The sequence below is a fragment of the Chrysochloris asiatica genome, unplaced genomic scaffold, assembly GCF_000296735.1.
Source record: "Chrysochloris asiatica unplaced genomic scaffold, ChrAsi1.0 scaffold00014, whole genome shotgun sequence".
Taxonomy (NCBI): domain Eukaryota; kingdom Metazoa; phylum Chordata; class Mammalia; order Afrosoricida; family Chrysochloridae; genus Chrysochloris; species Chrysochloris asiatica.
The window spans coordinates 10896089-10918224 of NW_006408532.1; the positions used below are offsets into that span (position 1 = coordinate 10896089).

At 49.8% G+C, this 22136-nt stretch overlaps 1 protein-coding gene across 1 annotated transcript; it reads right to left on the reverse strand.

The window, feature by feature from the left end:
* Positions 1–2012: 2012 nt before the first annotated feature.
* FAM78A (family with sequence similarity 78, member A) lies at positions 2013–18386 on the reverse strand. Its single transcript, XM_006834885.1, has 2 exons — positions 18064–18386; positions 2013–2541 (listed from the first exon to the last, which is right to left on the reverse strand). Exons 1-2 carry the CDS (start codon positions 18384–18386, stop codon positions 2013–2015), a joined length of 852 nt encoding a protein of 283 aa, XP_006834948.1.
* Positions 18387–22136: the final 3750 nt, after the last annotated feature.

The window sequence follows — 22136 nt, forward strand, 5'->3', positions numbered from 1 at the left end:
AGCCTGGTTCGCCCACAGCTCCTCCTTCTCTTTAGTGCACGAGACTGAGTCCAGGTAGAGAATGAGTCTGCCCAAGGCCACACCATCACACCATCCCTCACCCCCACCTCTCCTCAGAAGTGGTGACCCACCTTCCCTCTACTTGAGAACATAGCCTCTCTGGTGGTCCCAGGATCCAAACATGCAAAGGAGAAACGGCAGTTCCTACAGGGGAGATCCTGGTCACAGCACAAGTGTCCCTGAGCAGCATGCCTGCTGTCCAACCCTAGTCACTTCCAGTTTCCAGCCCAGTTCTCTTCTGGGTGTCTCTAGGCACAGGCTTAGCTTGGGAGACTGAGTGGACATTAAGCACCCCTTGAATAAATATAATTATCACATAGATGATGGGGCCTAGCAAGGATGCAGCTGACCCACACCCTCCCTAGTTGCCCCTGGGACTCCTACAAGTGGCTCATCTGCAAAAGACATGGATTTTGTTTCTTATTGGATGGTTTTCTGTGCTTGATTATTATTGGTTTGAATATGGGACCCAGGTGATGGTTACAGGTTTTGGCAAGCTTGCAGGAATGTGGCTTTAGCAGGGTGTCCCTAAGTAGCTCCAGGTACGGCAACAAAAACCTGGCGTTTCTCAGGACTTAGTCCCAGAGCTCCAGAGAGCCCAGGACTTGAGGGAAGGTGGACCCAAAGGACTGGCCACCTGGTCAATGTCCCTAGGCTGCAGCTGGACTGACCCAGCTTCCTGAGTGGCTCCAACCTCTGACCTGGGCCCGTCCCACCTTCCCCAATCCTGAGGGTAAGCAACAGAGGGCTCTGCTGATGGCCTGTGGCATGGGCGCCTTCCTTTGGAGCTCCCATCTCACAGTGCTCATCAATGTGGACACAGAACTGTCTGCATTCCCCCACCCCTAAAGAATCCAGGAGGAGCCCTGCCTTGCTCCTCGGCCATCCTCTAGACAGCTAGTGACGGGTGTGAGCTATCAGGTAAAAGTCTGACACATTTGCAAGAAGGGACCTGCATGCCTTCCTTACCTTGGTCACTAACCCTGGGACTGTGTCCTGTTGGTCAAGGTGGCTGGCCTTCGGGACCAGTGCAGATGGCAAAGGGTCAGCCCCACACTGAGGACAGAGATGATGACCCTCCGTCTCCTCCTAAACCCATTCAAGGCAAATTAAGGCTGCCCAGGAGAAAAAGGGGGCCCATGGCAGAGCTCCTAGGGCCGAAGCCCCTCTCCACAGGTACCAGGGGAAGGAGGAAAGAGAGGTTCTTTGCGCAGGGCCTGTCTGTGGATTTGTTCTGGCTGGAATAAAGAGCCACTGGTGTTAGATCTAAATCTCCACCCTTGCCCCCGACTCCCAGACAACCAGAAGAGGTTGATGAATCTCATTCATCTCAGACAGAGCCCCTCCCTCTATCTCTGACAGAAAGATGAAAAGTCCAGTTGAAAGGAGATGCTGCATTCTCACCCCATTTTGTTTTTCCCTTTAAATTCAGCTTAAGGCAAAAGTTTGGCAAAGCAAGTCTACATAAGGCCGCATGACGGAGGATGAGGGGGAGCCATGGCAGGGTGACCCCTGCTCTCAGTAAGTCACCCACGAGAGCCATCAGGATCTGATGGATCCACAGCCTCAGCTTCTTGCATCGTTGGCTCCTCCTCCTCCCGCCCCTGAACCTCATAAAGAGGAGTTAAAAAGAGAAAAAGAACTAAAAAAAGCCATTGTTTCAAGGGAGTCTGTTGCAAGTGAATGAAACTGTGAGAAAGAGAGAAGACGGTTAAAGGTTGACACTGAGGGGCACACGTGGGGTTTGTCTGTCCCATTAGGGTCTCCCTCACTCCTCACAAGGAAGCGGGTTCCAAGAGAGCTGGGGGAGGCCATCCTGGGTATTAGCACAGTGAGCTCCGTCCCGCTGGAAAAGGTAGAATGGTTGTATTTTGCTGAATGACAGAGTGTGTCTGGGTTCATTCTGAGCAGTATTATTATTTCTGAGTCTAACCTAGCGGGTGTCTTGGCTGTTACCGGTGCTTGGGCGGGATCACCACCAGTGGTGGCCCGAACTTGGGTCGCCACATGAGGACCTGTGCATCATTGGCATTGGGCTTGACCAGGGCGCTGGGTGGTATGGGCTCATTTTTGCTCAGGATTTTAGGCTGGTCTTGAGCAATGGGTTCCCGCAGCCGAGCCCGCTGGCCCAGGGGTCTGTTGGGGTTTACGTCAATGCTAAGTTGCATCCTCCAGTGTAGCGTCTGCAGGATGATCATGTCGTTGGTGGAGGTGTTGGTGGCCACCAGCCATGTGGTAAAGCTCTGGTCCCGGTAGATGTTGGTCAGTTTGGCTACGTTGCTCTCGCTGACCGGCACAGCCCACGTGACACTGGGGTAGAAGTTGTCATTCATGCTGATGATGAACTTGGAGTCTCTCTTGGTGGGGCCCACAATGGTGCACGTCTCTGTGGTGTTGCCGTACCAAGGGTAGTTTACCCCATCTGAGTCACTGATGGCCTCAATCTTCCCCTCCTGGAGGTCCGGGAGTTCCCAGCTGGACCTGAGGACAAGGAAGGCCAGGTCACACACAAGGCTTTTCTGTGCCCCTATGGTGGGCCAGGGACTGTTGTGGGTCCTGAGGATAGAGTGCAGACCAAGCTGACCCTATCCCCTCTGTCCATGGGGTTTTTTACTGTCTCTAGGGACAGACAGTAAACGGATATCTAATAGACTGTATGAAGTGGTGCTCCCCTAAGCATGGCCCTCCTTGAATGCCATATCCCCTTCTCTCTCATCATTTCCATTTAGTCTCCCCCAGCACAGAACCCAGTTCAGATGGGGGCAGATGCTGGCTGGGCTTTAGGAGTGGGGCACCACCATTTGGAGGAGCCTGGGGGTTGGTAACACAGGGAGTCCTGATGCATGCTGGACCCCTCTGCTGCTGCTTCTCCAGACCCCACAGACTTGGCTAGGGCAGAGACATGAGCTCCCAGGAGGTCATGCAGCATTTCAGGGGTGAGTGGGGGGCCTGCCTGCACCTGCCCCAGAGTAGCAGCAAGCTTCCTTCTTTAGAGACTGGCAAGAGGCTGGGGTCAGCAGATCCAAGGAGGATTCCTGGTCCTTCCACTTACTAGCTATGCCACCCTGGGGTTCAGTGCCTGCCCTCTCTGGGGTTCAGTGTCCTCAACTGCAAAAGAAGGGATTCTGGGCCCTTAACCCCAGACCTCCCAGGAGGATGGGGGCTCTTCTCACTGTCATGGCTCTACCTCACGGGAACCCGCGGGAAGCTTCCAGGGCCCAGGGCTAAGGTGGCCCTTCCTTCCTCTTTCCCAGCACCTGTCTTTCAGCTCATCTTTGCCTATAAGCTAGCAGCAAAGCAGTGTTCATGACCAGAATGCCTCCTTCTAGTGGGTACCCTTTTTCAGAGCATTAGAAAGAACAAGAGGCAATTGGACCAGGGTCCTCTCAATGCTGGGCTCAGCCCCACGCCCAAGGTCAGCTTCACACCAACTCCTGAACTGGGCTTCAGGGGGCTTTGCTGTAATAGCACCAGCACTTTCTACACCTGCCACCCATACCTCTCTCCCCACTGCCCTTCCTGTCATTTCTTTGCATTTACCTGTTGAAATGTCCAGGGGGTTCACAGCCTAAGGCTCCAAAACTCAGACACAGAAACCAAACAGGCTTTACTGCAGGGCTCAGCTGCCCCCACAATGGTGTGAGACCCTGGGCAAGGTCCCAGCCCTCTCTGGATCTTAGACTCATCCCACATGTCCCTCCAGGGACCATAGGAGAACTGTACAAGATCTTCACAAGTCCCCATTTATTGCTGTTTACTGTGTACCACACACTATCTACAACTGCACTTCATCATTCCAAAAACCTTGCCAGGTAGGTATGATCACCTACAGTTTACAGATGAGACAAAGGAGAACCAGACAGTTCATGACCTGCCCAAGATCACAAAGCTAGTAGCTCCACAAGCCCCCACTGATTTTGGTTTACCGTACCAGGCAACATACCCTATGAAACTAAGATACATTTCATCATTACAAAACCTTGTAAGGTGGGTCAGAATCTGTGACTTGTCCAAGGACACAGAGCGAGTGTCCTGTACTGAGACTGAATTCCAGCCACCCTGAAATTGTAGCCCTTATCTACTTACCCTTCTACCTCTACAGTAGGAAGACCAGAGTATGTCCACAATGACCTTATAACATATGGAAAACACAACTGCACAGCAAAGGCTGGTAAACAGTAGCTGCTAGTATTGTCTTGTTGCTATAATAAAAGCCTGTTCTGAGTTGCTCTGTAGCACACAGACCCAGTGGTCCCCTGTGGTTGTGGGCACAGCAGCATCTGGGTGGCGTACCTCCCCAGACTCACAGACAATCCCCTCCATCTAACCCTCCATACAGATGAAATCCAAGTTGGGGGTGAAGAACCCCTTCCCTAGGTGGAGGAGTAGGATGGGCTGATAACCAGGTATCTTGACTTTCGTCGAGTGCTGTTCCCAACTTGGCATCTGCAATGCTGATGCTCAGGCTGGGCATTCTCCAAGAACACATCCATTTTTAGAATGCATTCCTCTCATGGAAACACATGGCTTTGGTGCTAGCAGCGAGCAAAACTAGGTCCTCTAGAGAAAGACTAGGATCCCTAGTCACACTGTGGGTTAATTGTTGGACTGCTAACCACAAGGTTGGTGGTTGAAGCCCACTAAATGCTACTCAGGAGAAAGATGAGGCTCTCTGTAGAGATTGTTGTTGTTGTTAAGTGCCATCAAAGCAGTTTTGACTCAGCAAACCTGTAATCGGGTTTTCAAGGCCTTAAATCTTCACGGGAGCAGAAAGCCTCATCTTGTTCCAACAGAGCAGCTGGTAGGCTCAAACTGAGGACCTGTGGCTTGCAGTCCAGTGCTTATGGCGTGGAGCTGTAAAAAGTACAACCTTGGAAAACCTATGGGCAGTTCTCCTTTGTCCTTAGGGCAGTGATGAGTTGGAATTCACTTGAGGGCAATGGGTTTGATTTATTTTTTTGGCTTCCAGGGAAAATAAGGCGTTCTGGTGATACAACAGTTAAGTGTTTGGCTGCTACCAAAAAAACTTGTGGTCAGCTTCTGTAATGACTACAGCCCAGAGAACTCTGTGCACATGTTAACTTGGCTGATGGGGACTTCCTGTTCTTTCCCCAGCCCCCAAATGCCCAACCCCTGGTTCAATCACAGGCAGGTGACGAGTCTCATGAGCTGTAAGATAAGTGGCATTTCATGTGGGGCATTACTCAGAATAAAGGACCCTGCTGCCAATGATATCGTGGTTTTAAATCATCACAAGGCCAGTCCTGGTCCCCATGGTCTCCCTCAGATCCCAGGATGGCATGGACCAGCCCAGGAACCAAGCTCAGAACCAGCTACTAGCTCTTTGACTCTCCATTTTCTCTTCACTCAACTGTAGATCCATGACCAACAAGTCAATTCTGACTCAAGGTACCCTGGTGGCACAGAAGTTAAGCACTGCTAAACTAAAGGTCAGTGGTTCAAATCTAGCAGCCACTCCTCAGGAGAAAGATACAGCAGTCTGCTTCTGTAAACATTACAGCCTCAGAAAACTTAAGGGACAGTTCTGCTCCACCAACAGGGCCATTATGAGTTGGAATTGACTCAACAGCATGAGTTTGGCTTGGTAAACTGGATAATTATTCCCACCTAGCAAGGGTTCTGTGATGATTGAGTACATCAATGTACATTGCCGGGTACCAAGTACACAGCAAGAAATGGAAACTTCTGGAGGTCATATGAGACCTGTGCCTCTAATACTAACAGATTTGTGATCCCTAGTTAATCTGAAGCTCCACCCTCTTCCTTTTTTAAAAATCTCATATACTTTTGGATGATCTACACTCTCAAAACAGTGAATTCCATAAAGTTATTGCCTCTCTTACCCCTTCTAAGGTTTCCTGTTGTTTGTTTTGAAATGACTTCAGACTTTAAGGCAGACCTTCAATTCTTTTTTACATGCAGTAGAGAGGTGAGCTTGAACTTTAGCATCTACCAGCCTGATGGGGAGAATAAGGGCACCTAACTCTGGTAGCGTAGTGGTTACGAATCGGGCTGCTAAGCTCAGGGTCAGCAGTTCAAAACTACCAGCTGTTCTGCAGGAGAAAGAGAAGGCTTTCTGCTCCCGTAAAGATTTACAGCCTCAGAAACCCTGTATAGGGTCGCTATGAGTCGGAACCGACTCCACGGCACATAACAACAACAACAACAACCTGGGATGGGAGTCTTGGTGTGGTGCTGTGGGGTAATGCGCTGGATTGCAATGCCAGTTTGAACCACAAGGTCAGCAGTTCAAGCTCACCAGCTGCTCCTTGGAAGCCCTATACAGGGTCCCTATGGGTCGGACCGACTCGCTAGCACCTGACAACAACAACAACAACCTGGGATGGGCGCCTTGGGTGATGCAAATAGCACACTTGGCAGCTAACTGAAATGTTTGAGGTTCGAATCCACCCAAAGGCACCTCAGAAGAAAGGCCTGGCAATCTGCTTATGAAAAACCAACCAATAGAAACACTGTGGAGTACAGTTCTACTCTAATCCACATTGGGTCACAAAGAGTCAGAATTGACTCAGTAGCAATTGCTTACCCCAGGATACCCACATGCAGATACAGCGCTCAACATTGAGCCAGGCCAGGAATACTCAAGTCAACATATCTATGTGGAGTAAGAGAATTTTGTGAATAAGCTCAAACCCGCCTGGTTTTGCTGCCCGGAAGATCACAGGCTTTGATCTTATCTATCTCCCACCCCCCTCCACCACCACCACACACATACAGACACACACAGCTTCTCAGACACAAATGTCTGTTGGGCTGGTCTTTGTACAGTGAGCAAGAGGAACACTCATTTTTCTTCTTCCCCTTTTTATCCTCTTGCTGGCCCCTGTTGACCTTCAAGGCAAGGATGACAGAATTTGCAGACTGCTTGTCAGAAACCCTACACAGGTTCACTATGAGTTGGAACTGACTAGATGGCATTTAACAGCAAATTAACAACAGTTAAGCAGGGAACCCAGTACGCACAGTGGGTTAAGCACTGGTTGTGGTTCAAACCCACCAGTTCCTCCTAAGGAGAAAGATGAAACTGTTTGTTCCCGTAAAGAGTTACAGTCTGAGAAACCGTCTAGAGTAGTTTTACTCTACCCTGTACAGTCACGATGAGTTGAAATCAATTTGATGGCAGTGGTTTAATAGTTAAGCGCTCAGCTGTTAACTGAAAATTTGGTGGTTCCAGTCTACCTGCGAGCTTCATGAGAGAAAAGATTTGGCAATCTGCTTCAGTAAAGATAATTGTTGTTAAGTGCTGTTGAGTTGGTTCCGACTTACAGACCCTGTAAACAGTTTCTGAGGAACAGCTGGTGACTTTGAACCACCGACCTTGCAGTTCAAACGACCTTGTGGTCCAGAGTTTATCCTACAGCCGCACACCGGAAACCCTATGGTGGTGGTGAGTCGGTTCCGACTCATAGCGGCCTTATACAGGGTTTCTGAGGCTGTAAATCTTTACGGGAGCAGAAAGCCTCATCTTTCTCCCACGGAAAAGCTGACCCTGAGGTTAGCAGCCTGATTCATAAGCACTATGCTACCAGAGCTCTTTTATTGGTAGGGCAGAACTACTCTGTTTACATGGAGTCATGGTGTGACACTGTAGGATAAAGCACTGGACCGCAAGGTTGGTTTGAACCAGAAGGTCAGCAGTTCAAATTCACCAGCAGCTCCTTGGAAACCCTATTATTATACAGGGTCAATGTGAATCAGAACCAACTCGTCAGCAGCACTTAACAAGAACAACAATTCTGTTACATGGGGTTGGCATGAGTCAAAAATCGACTTCCTGGCACCACACACACAGTTCAAACTAAAAACATGGAACCTTTGTTCAAAAAGGGTTAAGAATTTCAAGACGGTGACAGAGAGTATTCAATCATGCCCAGACCCTGTGCCACCACCTATGAAGCTGGCCTATCACACCCCCACCCTTGTCCTTGTAGGTGTGGGAACCAAAGGACAGCAGGGTCAGTCCAGGCTTGAAGCTGGATCCCAGCATGCTTCCTGTGGCCCGACTCCTCAGCTTTCTTCAATGCTGCCACATCCCCATCCATCCCATCCGTCCCATCTGTCCATTCGCTGGCCACCACACTGCGCCCAAGATAGGCTTATCTCTGCACACTCAGCACCATCACGGACTGGTCCTCCTCACCCCCTGCCCCCCATCCCGCCTTCTTCTCTGCCTTTGCTCAGCCCCAACTCTACCCCTTTCCCTGGGAAGCCTGCAGCCTACAGTCTGTTCCCCTCTAGCAAACTCAGTGCTTTTAAAAACACAAATCTGACCGCTCATTGTTCCTTCCTCCAACGGTATTAAACCCTTAATGGTTCCCCAATGCCCCTAAAGCCAGAAGCTGTTAAAACCCAAGGCACTGCTCACCTCACCAAGCCTCCACAAGCCCTGCAACCTCGTTTTCAGTTCCTCTAATGGGCTTGCCCCTCCCATCTCAGAGCTTTTAACCAGGAGCTCTTTCCTCCCCCTCTTCCTGCCTTAGGTAATAAACATTTCTCGCTCACTACTCAGCTCAGGAGTCACAACCCAGGGGAGTGGGCTCCGACCCTTTCATGCAAGGTCAAATGCCCTCTTTGGATGCTTCTAGATCCTGGGACGGCTTCTTGGCAAATGCATAACTGTGATTAAATAATTATCTAACCATTTGTCTATAATCTCATCCCCAGATAGAGTGTAAGGACCAAGAGGGCAGGGACACATCTGTCCTGCTCAGCAATGCATATCTATCACTGCACCTAGCCCAGAATCAGGGCATAATCGATACTGTGGCCTGAGTTGGTGACCATCAGCATTCTTCAGTGCCTCTGCTCTTGAGACTTTCTCAGTCTGCATGAGCTGCAGCTGGAATAGTCAGAGGCACTTCAGAAGAAAGTCCTGGCAATCTACTTCTGAAACATCAACCACGGAAAACCTCATGGAGGATAATTCTCTGACACACTTGGGGGTCACCATGAGTCAGAGTCAACTTGGCAACAATTGGTTTAGGAAGGCCACCATCTTGCAGCAACGCAGGCAAGAGCAGGAATGTTTCTTGAGTGTATAGCACCTACTTACATTCATTCAGGGTTGTTCTCCAACTGCCCTGGAGCCACAACTGCAGGGCACATTCTACAGAAGAGACTCGGGAAAGCTAAGAGGCTGGTCCTTGTTCACACCATGGGGAAGCAGCTGAGTCAGGAACCAAAACCTGAGCAAGTTCTTACTCATGTGGCCTGTAACTGACCCTCACAAACACACACCTCTAAGCGTGACTGAGAGTGAACCCGAAGGGGCCGAGAGGACTGCCTTGAAGGCTTCAAGTGGAGCTCAGGGTGCTGCTCAACAGATCCGCATGGGCATGGAGGAGAATCCCCCTGATGGCCTACCCGGGCTCAGAGCTCCAGGCCTAGTCACCAGCAGGGAGCTGGCCCTTCTAGATGGTCTCTCAGAGGGATGAAACCAGGACTGCACAGAGGCTTTGGGGACAAGGGTGCCTCAGAGAAGAGGGTATGTATCATCTCTGAGGCCTGGGACCAGGCAGATGGAAGCATACCTGTCATGGCTTCTGGAAGAGTGTCCGACAGGAAGGTTCCAGTCTTTTCTAACAACTACAGAATAGTCCTGATGTGGCCCTGTGGGCTAAAGCACTGGACAGTAAGGTCAGTTTAAACAAGGTCGGCGGTTTAAACACACCAGCCACTCCTTGGAAACCCTGTACAGGGTTTCTATGAGTCAGAACTGACTTGACAGCATTTAACAACAACAACAACAAATGCCCAGTGGTGGTCCTGAGCCTGGACAGGGCACCCCCCCCTTCCACTTTTGTGGGAACCCATTTCCTACCTATAAAAGTTTCTGAGTCACCTCCCTCCAACTATAGGCCATGGGATGGGGTTCTGGATTTTAGAGCCACATGACCCAAGTCTACTTCCTTCGGTGTTTCCCAAACTTTGTATCTCATTCTGATTTTTGTCCTCATCATTGTCATATGCCATCGAGTCTGTTCCAACTCACAGCGACGCTGTACAGAGTTTCCGAGGAGTGTCTGGTGGGTTTGAACTGCCAACCTTGCAGTTAGCAAACCAGTCATTATCCTACAGTGCCACATCAAGCCTCCACATTTTTTGTCCTATCTACCTACATGCACCTTTATTGCAAGTAGCTTAACTTTTTCCTAAACTGAGTCATTTTTAAAAAACTCAACACAATGTTTAAAAACCAGTTGCCAAAACCAGACTCCAACTCTAAATAATATGTACATACTGTAATATTTTTTGTCAAGATATACTCTTTGAAAATAGTTGAAATCAGTTTTAACTTACAGCAACCTCATGTCTGTCAGAGAAGAACTGTGCTTCATACGGTTTTCAATGACTGGTCTCTTCAGAATTTGATCACCAGGCCTTTCTTCTGAGGTGCCTCTGGGTGGGCTCAAACCTTCAACCTTTCAGTTAGCAGCAGAGCTATTTGCACCAGCCAGGGACTCCCAATTCAGTTTAATCTCTCTTATGAAACAACACTTGTAAAAAAGAGGTTCAACACACTAGTCATACGCAATGTTTTATTATACATTAAAAATAAATATATCGTTTTAAAATAAAAGTCAGCCGTAACTCTCCCCTACATTTGTCACCTACCACAAGTGACTTCAGTTCCACACTTTAATAAAAGTTTTCAGAACAAAGAAGAGTTAAGACAATCAAAGAAACATGGAAACAATGCGTCCAATGGACCATGAGGACCTCCATCTCAACCCTGAGACCAGAAGGACTCGATGGTGCCTAGCTACCACTGCCAACCGCTCTGAAGGGATCACTTTAGAAGGTCCTGAATAAAGCAGGAAAAAGAGATAGAACAAAACTCAAAGTCATAAAATTTTTTTTAAAAAACCAACGATGTTTACTGGTCATATGGAGTCTGGTAGAACCCCCAAATCTGGACCTGAACTTACCCCTGCAGTTCCATTTTCAGCTCAACAACAGACAGGTCTATGAGGAGAGCTATAACACTAGGGTGGCAGACATTTTACAAAATCATCAACCACTTGAGATTAAAAGGACAACATCTACCCAAGGACAAAAAGTTCAGAGAGGTTTGGAAAGGAGAAATGCCGCGAGGAAGTGGGACACAGGACGTTACATTATGGGAACCACAATCAATGGCATGAGACAAAACGTATATAAACTGTGGAATGGACAATGGATTTGCTCTGTAAACCTTCACCCCATTCACAACAAAAATAATAATAAAAAAAAAAACGATTTCCCACCTAAGGGCTTAAGGTTCCAGGGCTAGAGGCCTGCCTCAGGGCCCACAGCCCTTCTCCCCAACACTGGCTCTGCTCCCTTCCCACTGGCTAGGTGGGAGTTTAGAGATCATCTCAGTTGTTTCCAATTTTACAGATAGAGAAACTGAGGCCCAAGAGCCCCCTTCCAGAGCAAGGACTGGAATCCAGTTTCCTGACTCCTGTCCTTTGCTGCTGCCCACAATGGCCCTTTCCAACAAGCTAGTCACCAGGCCCCTCTTCTCCCTGCCCCCAGCCCACACAAGCAAGGGAGGGGCCCAGAGCCTTCATCTCCCTCACTGTGGGTGCTGCTGCTCGGGTTTTCCCTCAACAACAAATCCCACTCCTTCCGGGGCCCAGCCACCCTCTTCCTGTCAGCCTCATTCCTCCTACCCAGGCCACAAGAGGAAGGGGCCAACAGTGCCTGTTTAATTTGTTTTTAGTTATAAAATAAGTACTTTTTTGTTGGAAAAAAAAATGTTTTTCAAGTCCTAAATGAGTGCCTAAAGTGAAAAACGAAAGCCTTCTCTTCTGTGTCTCCCCTCTTCCCGCTCTGAGCTTACTCACCACTTTTTTCTCTGTATCTCCACAGGGCACATATTCCCACTCTGAGTGTTTTCTGTTAAACAAAAATGTGTTCTTGGTGTGGTGCTGTGGGTTAATGCACCAGACTGCAAAGCTGCTTGAACTGCAAGGTCAGAGGTTCAAGCTCACCAGCTGCTCCTCAGAAATCCTATACAGGGTCGCTATGGGTCGGAACCGACTTGACGGCACTTAACAATAACAGCAACCCTACTTACAAGTCCCTGGTGTGGCGCTGTGGGTTAATGCGCCAGACTGCAAAGCCGTTTGAACTGCAAGGTTAGCAGTTCAAGCTCACTAGCTGTTCCTCAGAAACCCTATACAGGGTTGCTATGGGTTGGAACCGACTTGACAGCACTTAACAATAACAGCAACCCTATATATAGGACTACTGGTGTGGCACTGTAGGATAAGCTCTGAATTGTGAACCACAAGGTCAGCAGTTCAAACCCACCATCTGCTGCTCGGAAACTATACAGGGTCAATATGAGTGTGAACCAACTCAATGGCACTTAATAATAACAACAACAATCCTACATACTGTTTATTTTGTTTCCTAATTTCACAGAAAATTTAACCTTTATTTTTTTTCAGATGCATAGCTGCCGTTACTGTATTCTGCACCGTAGAGAGATTATCGTTTTATTCCCTACTGATGGCTGCCTGACTTTTTCCTGGGATTTTGCTGTTAGGTACAGTCCTAGAGTTAACATCGTTGTACATACATCTTTATGCTCTTGTGCTTTCATTCATTAATTCCTTTGTTCCGCAGATTATTTATTATATGCCTACTTTATTGACAAGACTGCTAACCCCAAGGTCGGCAGTTCAAATCCACCAGCTACTCCTCAGAAATCCTATACAGGGTTGCTATGAATCAGAACCAACTCAACAACATGTAACAACTCCATTGCAGGCACCCGCCTAGGCATACAAGATTTCCATAGGGCAGACTCTAAGCTGCTCTAAGTTGTCTCCCATACATAGCACTCCAGAAAAGAGTCCTAGATGGCATACTTATGCACTCAGCTACTATCCAAAAGGTTGGTGGTTCAATTCCAGGCAGAGGTACCTCAGAAGAAAGACCTGGTGATCTGCTTCTGAAATGTGATGGCCTTGAAAACCTTACAATGCAGTTCTACTCTGCTGACGTGGCGTCATCATGAGTCAGAGTTGACTCGACAGCGAAGGGTTTTTGTTTTTCCCAAGACTGGCTATTATTGATTTTTTTCTACTTTAACCCAGATTGGATCACCAGAAAAGGATCTCAGCATTTAACTTGCTATCTCCCTGATTACTAAGGCTTACCTCTCCTAGAGCAGACAACTTTTGTTTTCGACATTTGGGAGATGAGTGAGGGTTACAGCGATGTTTGGCTTAGTTGGTCTAGGGGGAGTTCTCTTTGGGCTGTCATACCCTCCCCCCAACTTCCTCCCACCCCAGAGTCTTGAAACAAGGACTTGGCTCCCCACCCCTGCCATGCCCTCTGCCCAGCCCTGAAGTTGTGGGGGCTGGCTTCCGGTCACTGCGAGGAAGCCTCGTCCTCAATTGTTCTGTGTAGGGCCATCACTTAGGCCCAGGCTTCAGGAAGAGGCCATGTGGCCACCAGGGACATTTCCCCTGGCTAGTCCCCAGATCCTCTGGAGCTGAACAAGGCTCCCTCTGGGTGAGTGGCTTCAGGTCACAGAAGCCATTTCCTTGTCATAAAATAAGAACTTTAGGAGAGCACAATGAGAAGGTAAAGAGTTGAGAGGGAGTCCTAGGTGTTAATATCACATCTTCTCTGGTCCTTTCACCCCTGGCTTTCAGAGTCCTGTGACACCCAAAGTCACCAGCTCTGGCTGACCTAGTCTCAGCATCCAGGGGTTCTCACACTGTAGACAGGGGTCTGATACCCAGAGGAAGGGTAACAAGCCACAACAATCATTCCCGCTATCTGTATGTCAGAATTGATCATAAATGATTGATAATTATGATTCAATAATTCAGGAACCCTGGTGGCACAGTGGCTAAGCATTTGACTACTACCTAAAAAAAGGTCAGCAGTTCAAATCTACCAGCTACTCCACAAGAGAAAGATGTGGCAGTCTGCCAAGAAAATCCTATGGGACAGTTCCACTCTGTCACATGGGATTACTAACAGTCAAAAATCAACTCAACGGCACCTAACAACAACAGTAACAAACTATAATATTAACAGTGATCCTGTACTGAGTGCTCAGTATCTACCAGGTACTGGGCCCTCAAACCATGCCTTATCTCTCAATAAGGACCTTATGAAGGAGGTATTATTATTTCATTTTGAAAATGGAAACAGTGAGGCTCAGAAAGTCTATTAGTCCAGATCCACATCCACACCCTGCTAGACATGAGGCAGGACTGTCAACCTAAAGAGATCATCTCTTCTTGATCTGCTGGCCTATCCTCTCCCTACCCCATGAGTCTGTCCTTTGGTAGAATACTGAACCATACAAACTGATCTTGACCTTGGCTTTGGCTACAAGTGGGGGCTATAGAGACGGGCAAACTAGAGACAACTTGAGCTTCTCCCACACAGGCAAGAAATTGTGACTTGTCACTTAGAAGCTTCTATGCCAGCTGACAGGTGGTAGTTGATGAATTGCGGAGGATGGGGCTGTGGAGGCAGGTGTCTTCAGAGTTTGGGGTGGGGATGGCTTTAAAAGCAATGTGGGTTGGACCCCAAACTATATAGAATCTTCTCGAGCTGGTACAGAGAAACTCACCATCTCGCAGCTCTCCTCTGTAAAAGTCAGGGGATTACTGCAGTAGTGGTTTTTTATTTATTATTAGTATTATTCTATTTCAAACATGTCAAACCTAGAATGCTATTCTAAAAAAGACACCTCCTGGATTGGAGATTAATCTCAAACTGGGATAACATTGGGGGAAGTATGGATTTCAGGTCAGTATGTAGAATGAATATTTTGAACATAGCCCATTTGTAAAGAACTAAAACCTTTGTCACCTGCCTATTTCACTGGAGGTAGTCTAGTGGTTCTCAACCAGGGGCAATTTCATATTCCCTTCTCCTCGCCTCACCAGGCAACATTAGGCCTGGTCTGGAGACACTTTTGGTTGTCACAACTGGGGGAAGGGGAGGAGCCACTGGCATCTAGTGGATAAAGGCCAGGGAGGCTGTTAGACATACTACAATGTATACTATAGCCCCCCAACTCCCCACGAAGCTTGACAGGGCTCTGATCCAGGCACAGCGGGGGTACAATTAGGGGATGGTGGAGGTTTCTATCACCAACTCACCACATTTCACGTTCTTTCAAGTCACTGGGTCTTAAAAACACAGAAACCAGGTTTGGGGTAGGGGAACGGGAAGTTTTTAAGATCATATCTAAGCACTTCAGTTTACATGCAAGAGGAGAAGGAGGTCTAGTGGAGGCTTTTTCTGAAAGGTGCTCCTTCTCACAGGGTGCTCTACTTAGGGACTGGCCTCTCGTCTCAGGGAACCCTGCTGTGTGACCCTCCCATTTCTTAATATGAAATTAAGCAGCTACAGTTTCAACCTCATCTCCTATATCTGTCCTCTCATAGATTCCTCACAGCAGCCTTCAGGGAAGGTTTACTCTTCACAGATGACACAACTGAGGCTCTAAGAAATGATTTACCACCCAAGGCCCCAGCGTTAGTGTTAGAACTTCTGACCACTGAGCCTGAGCCCACACTGACCACTGTTCTAGGCCATCCTTTCTTGTCCTCTTCCTAAACTATTCGTATCTCAAAGGCTATGAAGAAATGAACTCTGGCAGAGGACAGAACCTAGTGCTAAAAGACACTGAGAAGAAGGAGAGAAGAAAGGGAACCATCAGGGGAGAATGGAGAAGTAGGAAAATGGTCTTTAACCACTTGAAACTCAAATCATTCATCATTTAAATGATTTAAAAAGTTTTTAAAAGTCATGGAGTAGGCCCTATGTGAACAATGAAGGCCTGGGTGGGAGAGAAAATGCATGACAATGAGTAATTTACATATGTCCCAGTTCTGTAGTTTCAGCCATGATCCCCATTTCATTATAGATTCCATCACTCATTTCCCTCAATCATCGCATAATAATGTTAAAGATGATACCACTTATATGAAGTATTTACTTAGCTTGACATTGTGCTAACTGCTTGGCAAGAGTTGCCTTGAGTAGTTATCACAAAAAGTCATGGTTAGGACCAGTATTAGCCCCAATTGTAGACAAGAAGACTACGGCTGAAAATGACTCTAGAACTTGCCTAGAGTCAAACCCTGGAAAGTGGGAGAAGCTGGACTTCTGCCCAGGCGTACTTGCCTGCAGAGTCTAAACATATACAGGTCCAACTTAAGGAACCAAAGACTTGCCCAGTAAGGGCAAGGTCATCTCAGGTCTCCTGACTCCCATGCCTGGATCTAGCAATAGTACACAAACATACACAGAGCCACCGAATGTAGAACAAGGCCTGCCAGCCTGAAGAGATCTGTAAACTCCTGTGTACAGATGGGGAAGCTGAGGCTCTGAGAGGGAGGGCCCCCAGTTAAAATCAGATCTGTAGCTGGGCTATGTAATTCTGCACCTGGCCTTTTTCCTCTGCCCCAAGCATCTGTCTCATTAGTTTTCAGTTCCTTCAATTCTCCCCAAGCTTTCTTCCTCTTAGCGTTTGTCTCTTTCCAAATTCATTTAGGAAGACCCTCTGGCTCTCCTACCTTTTCTAGGGAAGAAATTAGGCTTTGCCTAAGAACTCTATAAAAACTTTGCTTCTTGAAGACTTGTAAAGTCCCAGATGGCTTCTGGGCTTAGGGCTTCCTAGAGAAGGTTCACACTGAGCAACTAAAATAATTTCCATTTCTTCTTGGGTGTAGAAAACAGGCTGAGGGAGGGGAACCACTGAGTTGTCTAGATGTCCCACATGTAACTTCTTTGAGGCAATCATGGTTCTATCCTCATTCGCCGTTTTACAATGATACTTCGGTTTCCCTTATACTTCAAAGTTGGTGCGTGGAGAAGCCAAAATATTTGGGCTCCCACCACCCCCAGACCCATCACCCCATCCCAATCCCTCTTATTTACAGGGGTCTCTAGAAATGTGATCTTAAATCGATGAGAAGTTCCAACTCCTGGAGACCTTCTCATTCCTTACTTGCAGAACCAGGAAGTGATGTGCTATAGGAGGAAGTTGAAAGAGAGGCTGGGGGCAGTGCCCAAGGCTAGTTGCAGGGTGGGGGGAGGAGCAAGGGGCGCTACCCCTTAGTGCTTAGGTGTCTCAGAATGGGCCTTTGTACTTGCAAACAGTAATTTTCACAGATTCTGTCAACAATTGTCCTCTCCTTCAAATTCTTAGAGTGGCACTTCTCAGAGTCAAGTTCCTTTCCCATCTGTCTGCATCTATACTATGTCTCTGATCATCTCTAGTGTCAGGGTATATGCCAGGAAAATAAGGCCCAGGGTCCCTGTAGGAGACTAGACTGGAGAGAAGTCAGTGGGCTACATTTAGCTGTTCCTACTTAGGGTTTTCACATGTGAAGTCTGCAAAAAAGTGGCTTCCCGCCTGGGAGAAAAAAAGCTCTACACTGTGAAGCAAATGGGGTTTCTAAAACTAACCCTTCCTTCAAACAAAATACCATTTAGAACAACAAAGCATTTTCCCAGCTTCAGAGGTGCATTAGAAAACGCTAGAGGACCAAGTTCAGGTCCAAGCACAACACACTGTAAAACTCCTTCCCTAAGTAGCTGTCCTGTGCTCCTGGAGGGTGCAGCCTTGGCCTCTCTCTGGTGACTCTTGGTGGCACAGACGACATACTTGCTTTGCCTAAGAGGCACAGGGTGCAATATTCCTCTGTTTTCTCACCATTTTTCAGGAAAGAATTAAAGAACCTTGGGGCCAGGGAAACTGGGAGGGAAGTTCCAAAGCCACAACCCCAACCTGGATAGGTAAAACCCTCCACAGAGTCACTTGGCCAAGGGGGACTTAGAAGCCACTTCCATACCTAACTAAAGCACCCTCTGGTCTTGTCTTTGGTTCTCTCCTGCCCACCTTTCCTCCCCTCCCATAACCAGGTCGCTGAACTCCCCTGGACCCACTCAGTTAACAGTTGATAGAATTTGTAACTGAGCAATACTTACATGCCCTGCTCCCCGTATTGGTTGTAGAACTCCATGTGACTGCAGGCCTGAATCCAGCCAATTATCCAGGTTTCTTTCTTGGGGATGGGAGGCATGATCACCTGGGCAGAGGCACGGAAGTGGGGTGTCCGGTAGCGGAGTACCACGCTGGAGGACTCGTCGATGCTGGTGGGGATGGGGTCGATAGAGGCTTTCACATCAATCACCGTGATACCTTCCCGGAAGACAGTGGCTTTGCCTCCGATGCTCTGAATACAGCCCATGACACAGAGGACCGCTCTGATCTCCAGGGAAGGCCAGCAATCCCAGAGAAGACCAGGCATTGAAAGGACCGAGGCTGCTGAACCTAGTGCAGAGGGCTCGACAGTTTCAAAACTCAAGATCGATATCCATAGGATAGAGAAATCAAGTAGAGGGGTTTTTGCATATCACTACCTTGGGCCTGTTTATAAATAAGGATTCTGCTGCATTTCAGGAGCCCTGGGCTTTTTCTTCTTCTAGCAGTGGACATAAATCACCGATTTTCTTTGGGTTAAAAAAGAAAAGTTTGTAGTTTAATAGATAATCATGTTGTTCTGAGACCCAGCTCTTCCGTGCCTTATGCGTGAGGGACGCAGGTTGGAGAAGCTACGCGAAGTCTTCAGATGAAGGAGACCGCTGTCTGACACATAAATAAGGAAGGCTCGGTCGCCTGCGCCGTCCCACCACCCTCCCTGCAGAAAACCGACTTCCTGCCCTTCTGTCTTCCGCACGCGCTCCCGGGCACACACATCGGCGGTTTGGCCCGCAGAGTCAAATCAATTAAAGAGCAGCTTCTGTTCAATCAGAGAAAATCCAAGCGCCCCCAAAAGGCCAGGGCCGACCGGCAACTTCCAGGAGGCGAGTGCCGGACCCCGACCGCTGGCAGGGTCCCCTAGGAGTCCGGCGCAGCGCGGGTCCCGTCGGCGCCCACTCGTGGGCGCGGGCAGGGGCGCAAGCCAGACGCCTCCACGCGGGCGCCCAGCGTCCCACCCGCCGCCGAGCGCCTGCCGCGCGGTTGGTCGCCTCGCCGCTGCCACTGTCGCCGTGCGGGTCCTGGGGCTTCGTTCGCCGCCTAGTTCGCTACGGACGCGTAAGGACCTGGTGGAAGGTGGAAGGGACAGGGCGTCAGGGCCCGTCTCGAAGTTGAGTCCAACTTTGCTGCGGGGGGCGGCGACGAGTGTGCAAGGGGTGCAGGCTGCGGAGCTGACGGCATAGCTCTGGGCGGTCTCCCCAGAGGTGGCGGTCCCCCCCCCGCCCGCCCGCCCCGTCAGTGGCGGCCGCACCACCGCGCGTATCAGCGAATAATCACCGCCCGTGACATCTCCGCTGACATCCTCCCGGCCTGGAGTGAAGTGGGGGTGGGGGGGGGGTGACCGTCTGGCACTGCAGTGGGCAGCGTGGACTTGCTGTCCCCAGCACTGCCCTAGCCTCACCCCCATATCCCCACCAGCACCCGGTGCCCGTTCCCTGGTCGGTTCCCTCCGGCCCCCTGGGGGCGCAGTGTCCCTTAGTCTTGCCAGATAAGGCGCGCGACCCTTCCGGGGCCAGAAATCCGGCCCCTGAGGACGCAGTACCCCATCCCCCCTGCCACCTCTGGTTCCCGGTCTCGAGCCGGGAGCGGTCCCGGATCCCTGCGCGTCAGGAGCGCGGGTCGCTGCCCGGGAACTTTGGCGCGCACGCTCCCATACGGGTAACGTTACCGACTCACCTGCCCGCTGCCGCCCTCTGGACGCCCCCAACCCCAGCCGATAAGTCTGGCGGCTTCGGCCCGCCGGGGGCACGTTCTCGGGGCGCCCCCACCCCCTTTCCCGGGCAGTGTCCTTTGGCTCTACAGGGGTCTGGGGCCAGCGTGGGCGCCCCGTCCCCCCGCCCCCACCTCCTCCTAGCTCAGGGCTGCTTGGGGGTGGCCGGGGGCGGAGGGCTGAGGCTCGGGACTCTCTTGCCCCCAATCCGCTCGCCTCCTTTATTTTATAATCATTGTGAGAGTGCTGTTGCCTGTCAGCCCCGCCGCCGCGCCGCAGCCGCCTAGCGCTCCAGCTCTGCCTCGCTCTGCTGCAGCATGGGAAAGGCAACCAGGTCAAACTTTGCAGAAACTCAGCCCCTGCGCGGGTCTGGCCCCGGCATCCGCCTGCAGTCGCCCGGGCCCGAGAGCCGCCGGGCACCAGGGGCCGCCTCCGGCTCGTCGGCCCCGCGGGGCTGCAGGTCCGCAGACAGCGGGCGGACGGGCGGGACACCGCCTCCTCTTCCCCGCCCGCCCAGCTCTTCCACCCCGCTCCCAGCACAGGGCGCTCCCTCCCCCTAGTAAGCGCTTTCCCTCATCCCTCCACCCCCCTCCTTTTCTCTCCCTGCAGCTGCTAGGGAGCTGAACCACTCCTAGTAAAAACGACATTTCCTCTCTGGCTAATCCCAGGAATTGTGGGTAGTGTAGTTCGGCTTCTGCTTCGGGTCCAGGTAGGCTATCTCCATGCCCCTCGAACTCCCCTGTAGGCCAGAGGCTCGCCAGGCTCAGAACACCTGAAAAAGATACACTGTCCTGGTGTTCTGGCCACGGGAGATGGTGCTGGATGGAAACAGTGCTGGGGACCTTGGAGGTTCCAGGCCTAGGAAGGTTGGCGGTCGAAGAGGTTAGGGGTAGGGTCCTGGGGCTGCGCCCTCCCTGCTGGGCCTCCTGTCATCCCGACAGGTGGCCAGACCTGTTGGGGCCCAACTGTGTGATAAGCTCTGGACAAGCTTCAAAATTTCATTCACCATCATCCGCTCTGTGCAGGGAGGCCTAATATGTGTATTTTACAGAGGATGAAACTAAGGCTCTGAGACTTGGAGACTTGTCCTCACACCTGGTACGTGTTGGAGCTGTGACTGGGCTTCTGGTGGTCTGAGTGCAGAAGTTCAAAAAGTGCTTTAAGCCAGGTGAGGAGTGAGGTAGCTGTGAATCTCTAGGCAATCTCCATCAGTAGCCAGTAGCCCCACCAAACCATGCAACTACCCCCTCAGGAAAAGGCCAAGTAGTTTGTGACATCAGAGAACCCGGCAACCCAAAGACATTACAGCCTGGTCCACCATCCATGACTATGGTCTCTAAAGACACCCACAGCCGGGCTCCAGGCAGGTAATTTGGGCCACCTGTTCCAAATCCAGAGCATCTTGAGTGCATGTGAGACTAGAGGCATGGAGTACCCTCTTTGTGGTCTTTCCTTTGAAGGATGAATGGACCAGGAATTGACCAGTTAAAATGCTCTCTGCCTCTTCCTCAGCTGTGTTCCCACCCTCACGTGTACCCTGTCTTCTGACATCAGCCTGTGTCCCCAGCCTAGTTTAGAGGTTGTCCCTTTCTAGTTTAGATAGTAGGTAGCTTACTTCTAGTCCCCTGGTTCAGATCCAGGCAAGGTATCAGAGCCAATGGCCCATATGGTCTGTTTACAGCTCATGGTAGAATCCCAGGTAGCATGGATCTTCTAAGGGCCCTGTAAATTTCCATTCTCAAGAAATCTTTCCTAACCTCTTCTTTACCCTCAGTAACCTCTCCTGCATCATAAGCTAGTGTTGTTGTTATTGTTAAGTGCCATCGAGTCAGTTCTAACACATAGCCATCTGTATAGGATTTCTGAGGCTGTAAATCTTTATAGGAGAGGAAAGTCTCACCTTTCTCCCACAGAGCAGCTGGTGGGCTCAACCACTGACCTTGTGGTTCGCAGTCCAGTGCTTATCCTATGGAGCCACCATACTTCCCCATGAACTCATGGTTGATGTTAGGTGCCATCAAGTCCGTACTGACTCATTGCAACCCTGTGTACAACAGAACAAAACACAGCCCAGTCCTGTGCCAACCTCACAATCTTTGCTACACTTGAGCCCATTGTTGCTGCCACTGTGCCAATCCATCTCGTTAAGGGTCTTCCTCTTTTTCACTGACCCTCCACTTTACCAAACATTCCTCCAGGAATTGGTCCCTCCTGATAATATGTCCGACGGCACTTAACAACAACAAAACAAGTGAGAGCGGAAGTCTGGCCATCTTGGCTTCCAAGGAACATTCTGGATGTACTTCTAAC

What these genes read in the sequence shown, in the direction of transcription:
- FAM78A (XM_006834885.1), bottom strand. Translation starts at nt 18,386, where the DNA reads ATGCCTGGTCTTCTCTGGGATTGCTGGCCTTCCCTGGAGATCAGAGCG. An exon ending in CAATACGGGGAGCAGGGCAT is followed by an intron (nt 2,542 to 18,063) that starts GTAAGTATTGCT and finishes CCTTGTCCTCAG; the next exon opens with GTCCAGCTGGGAACTCCCGG.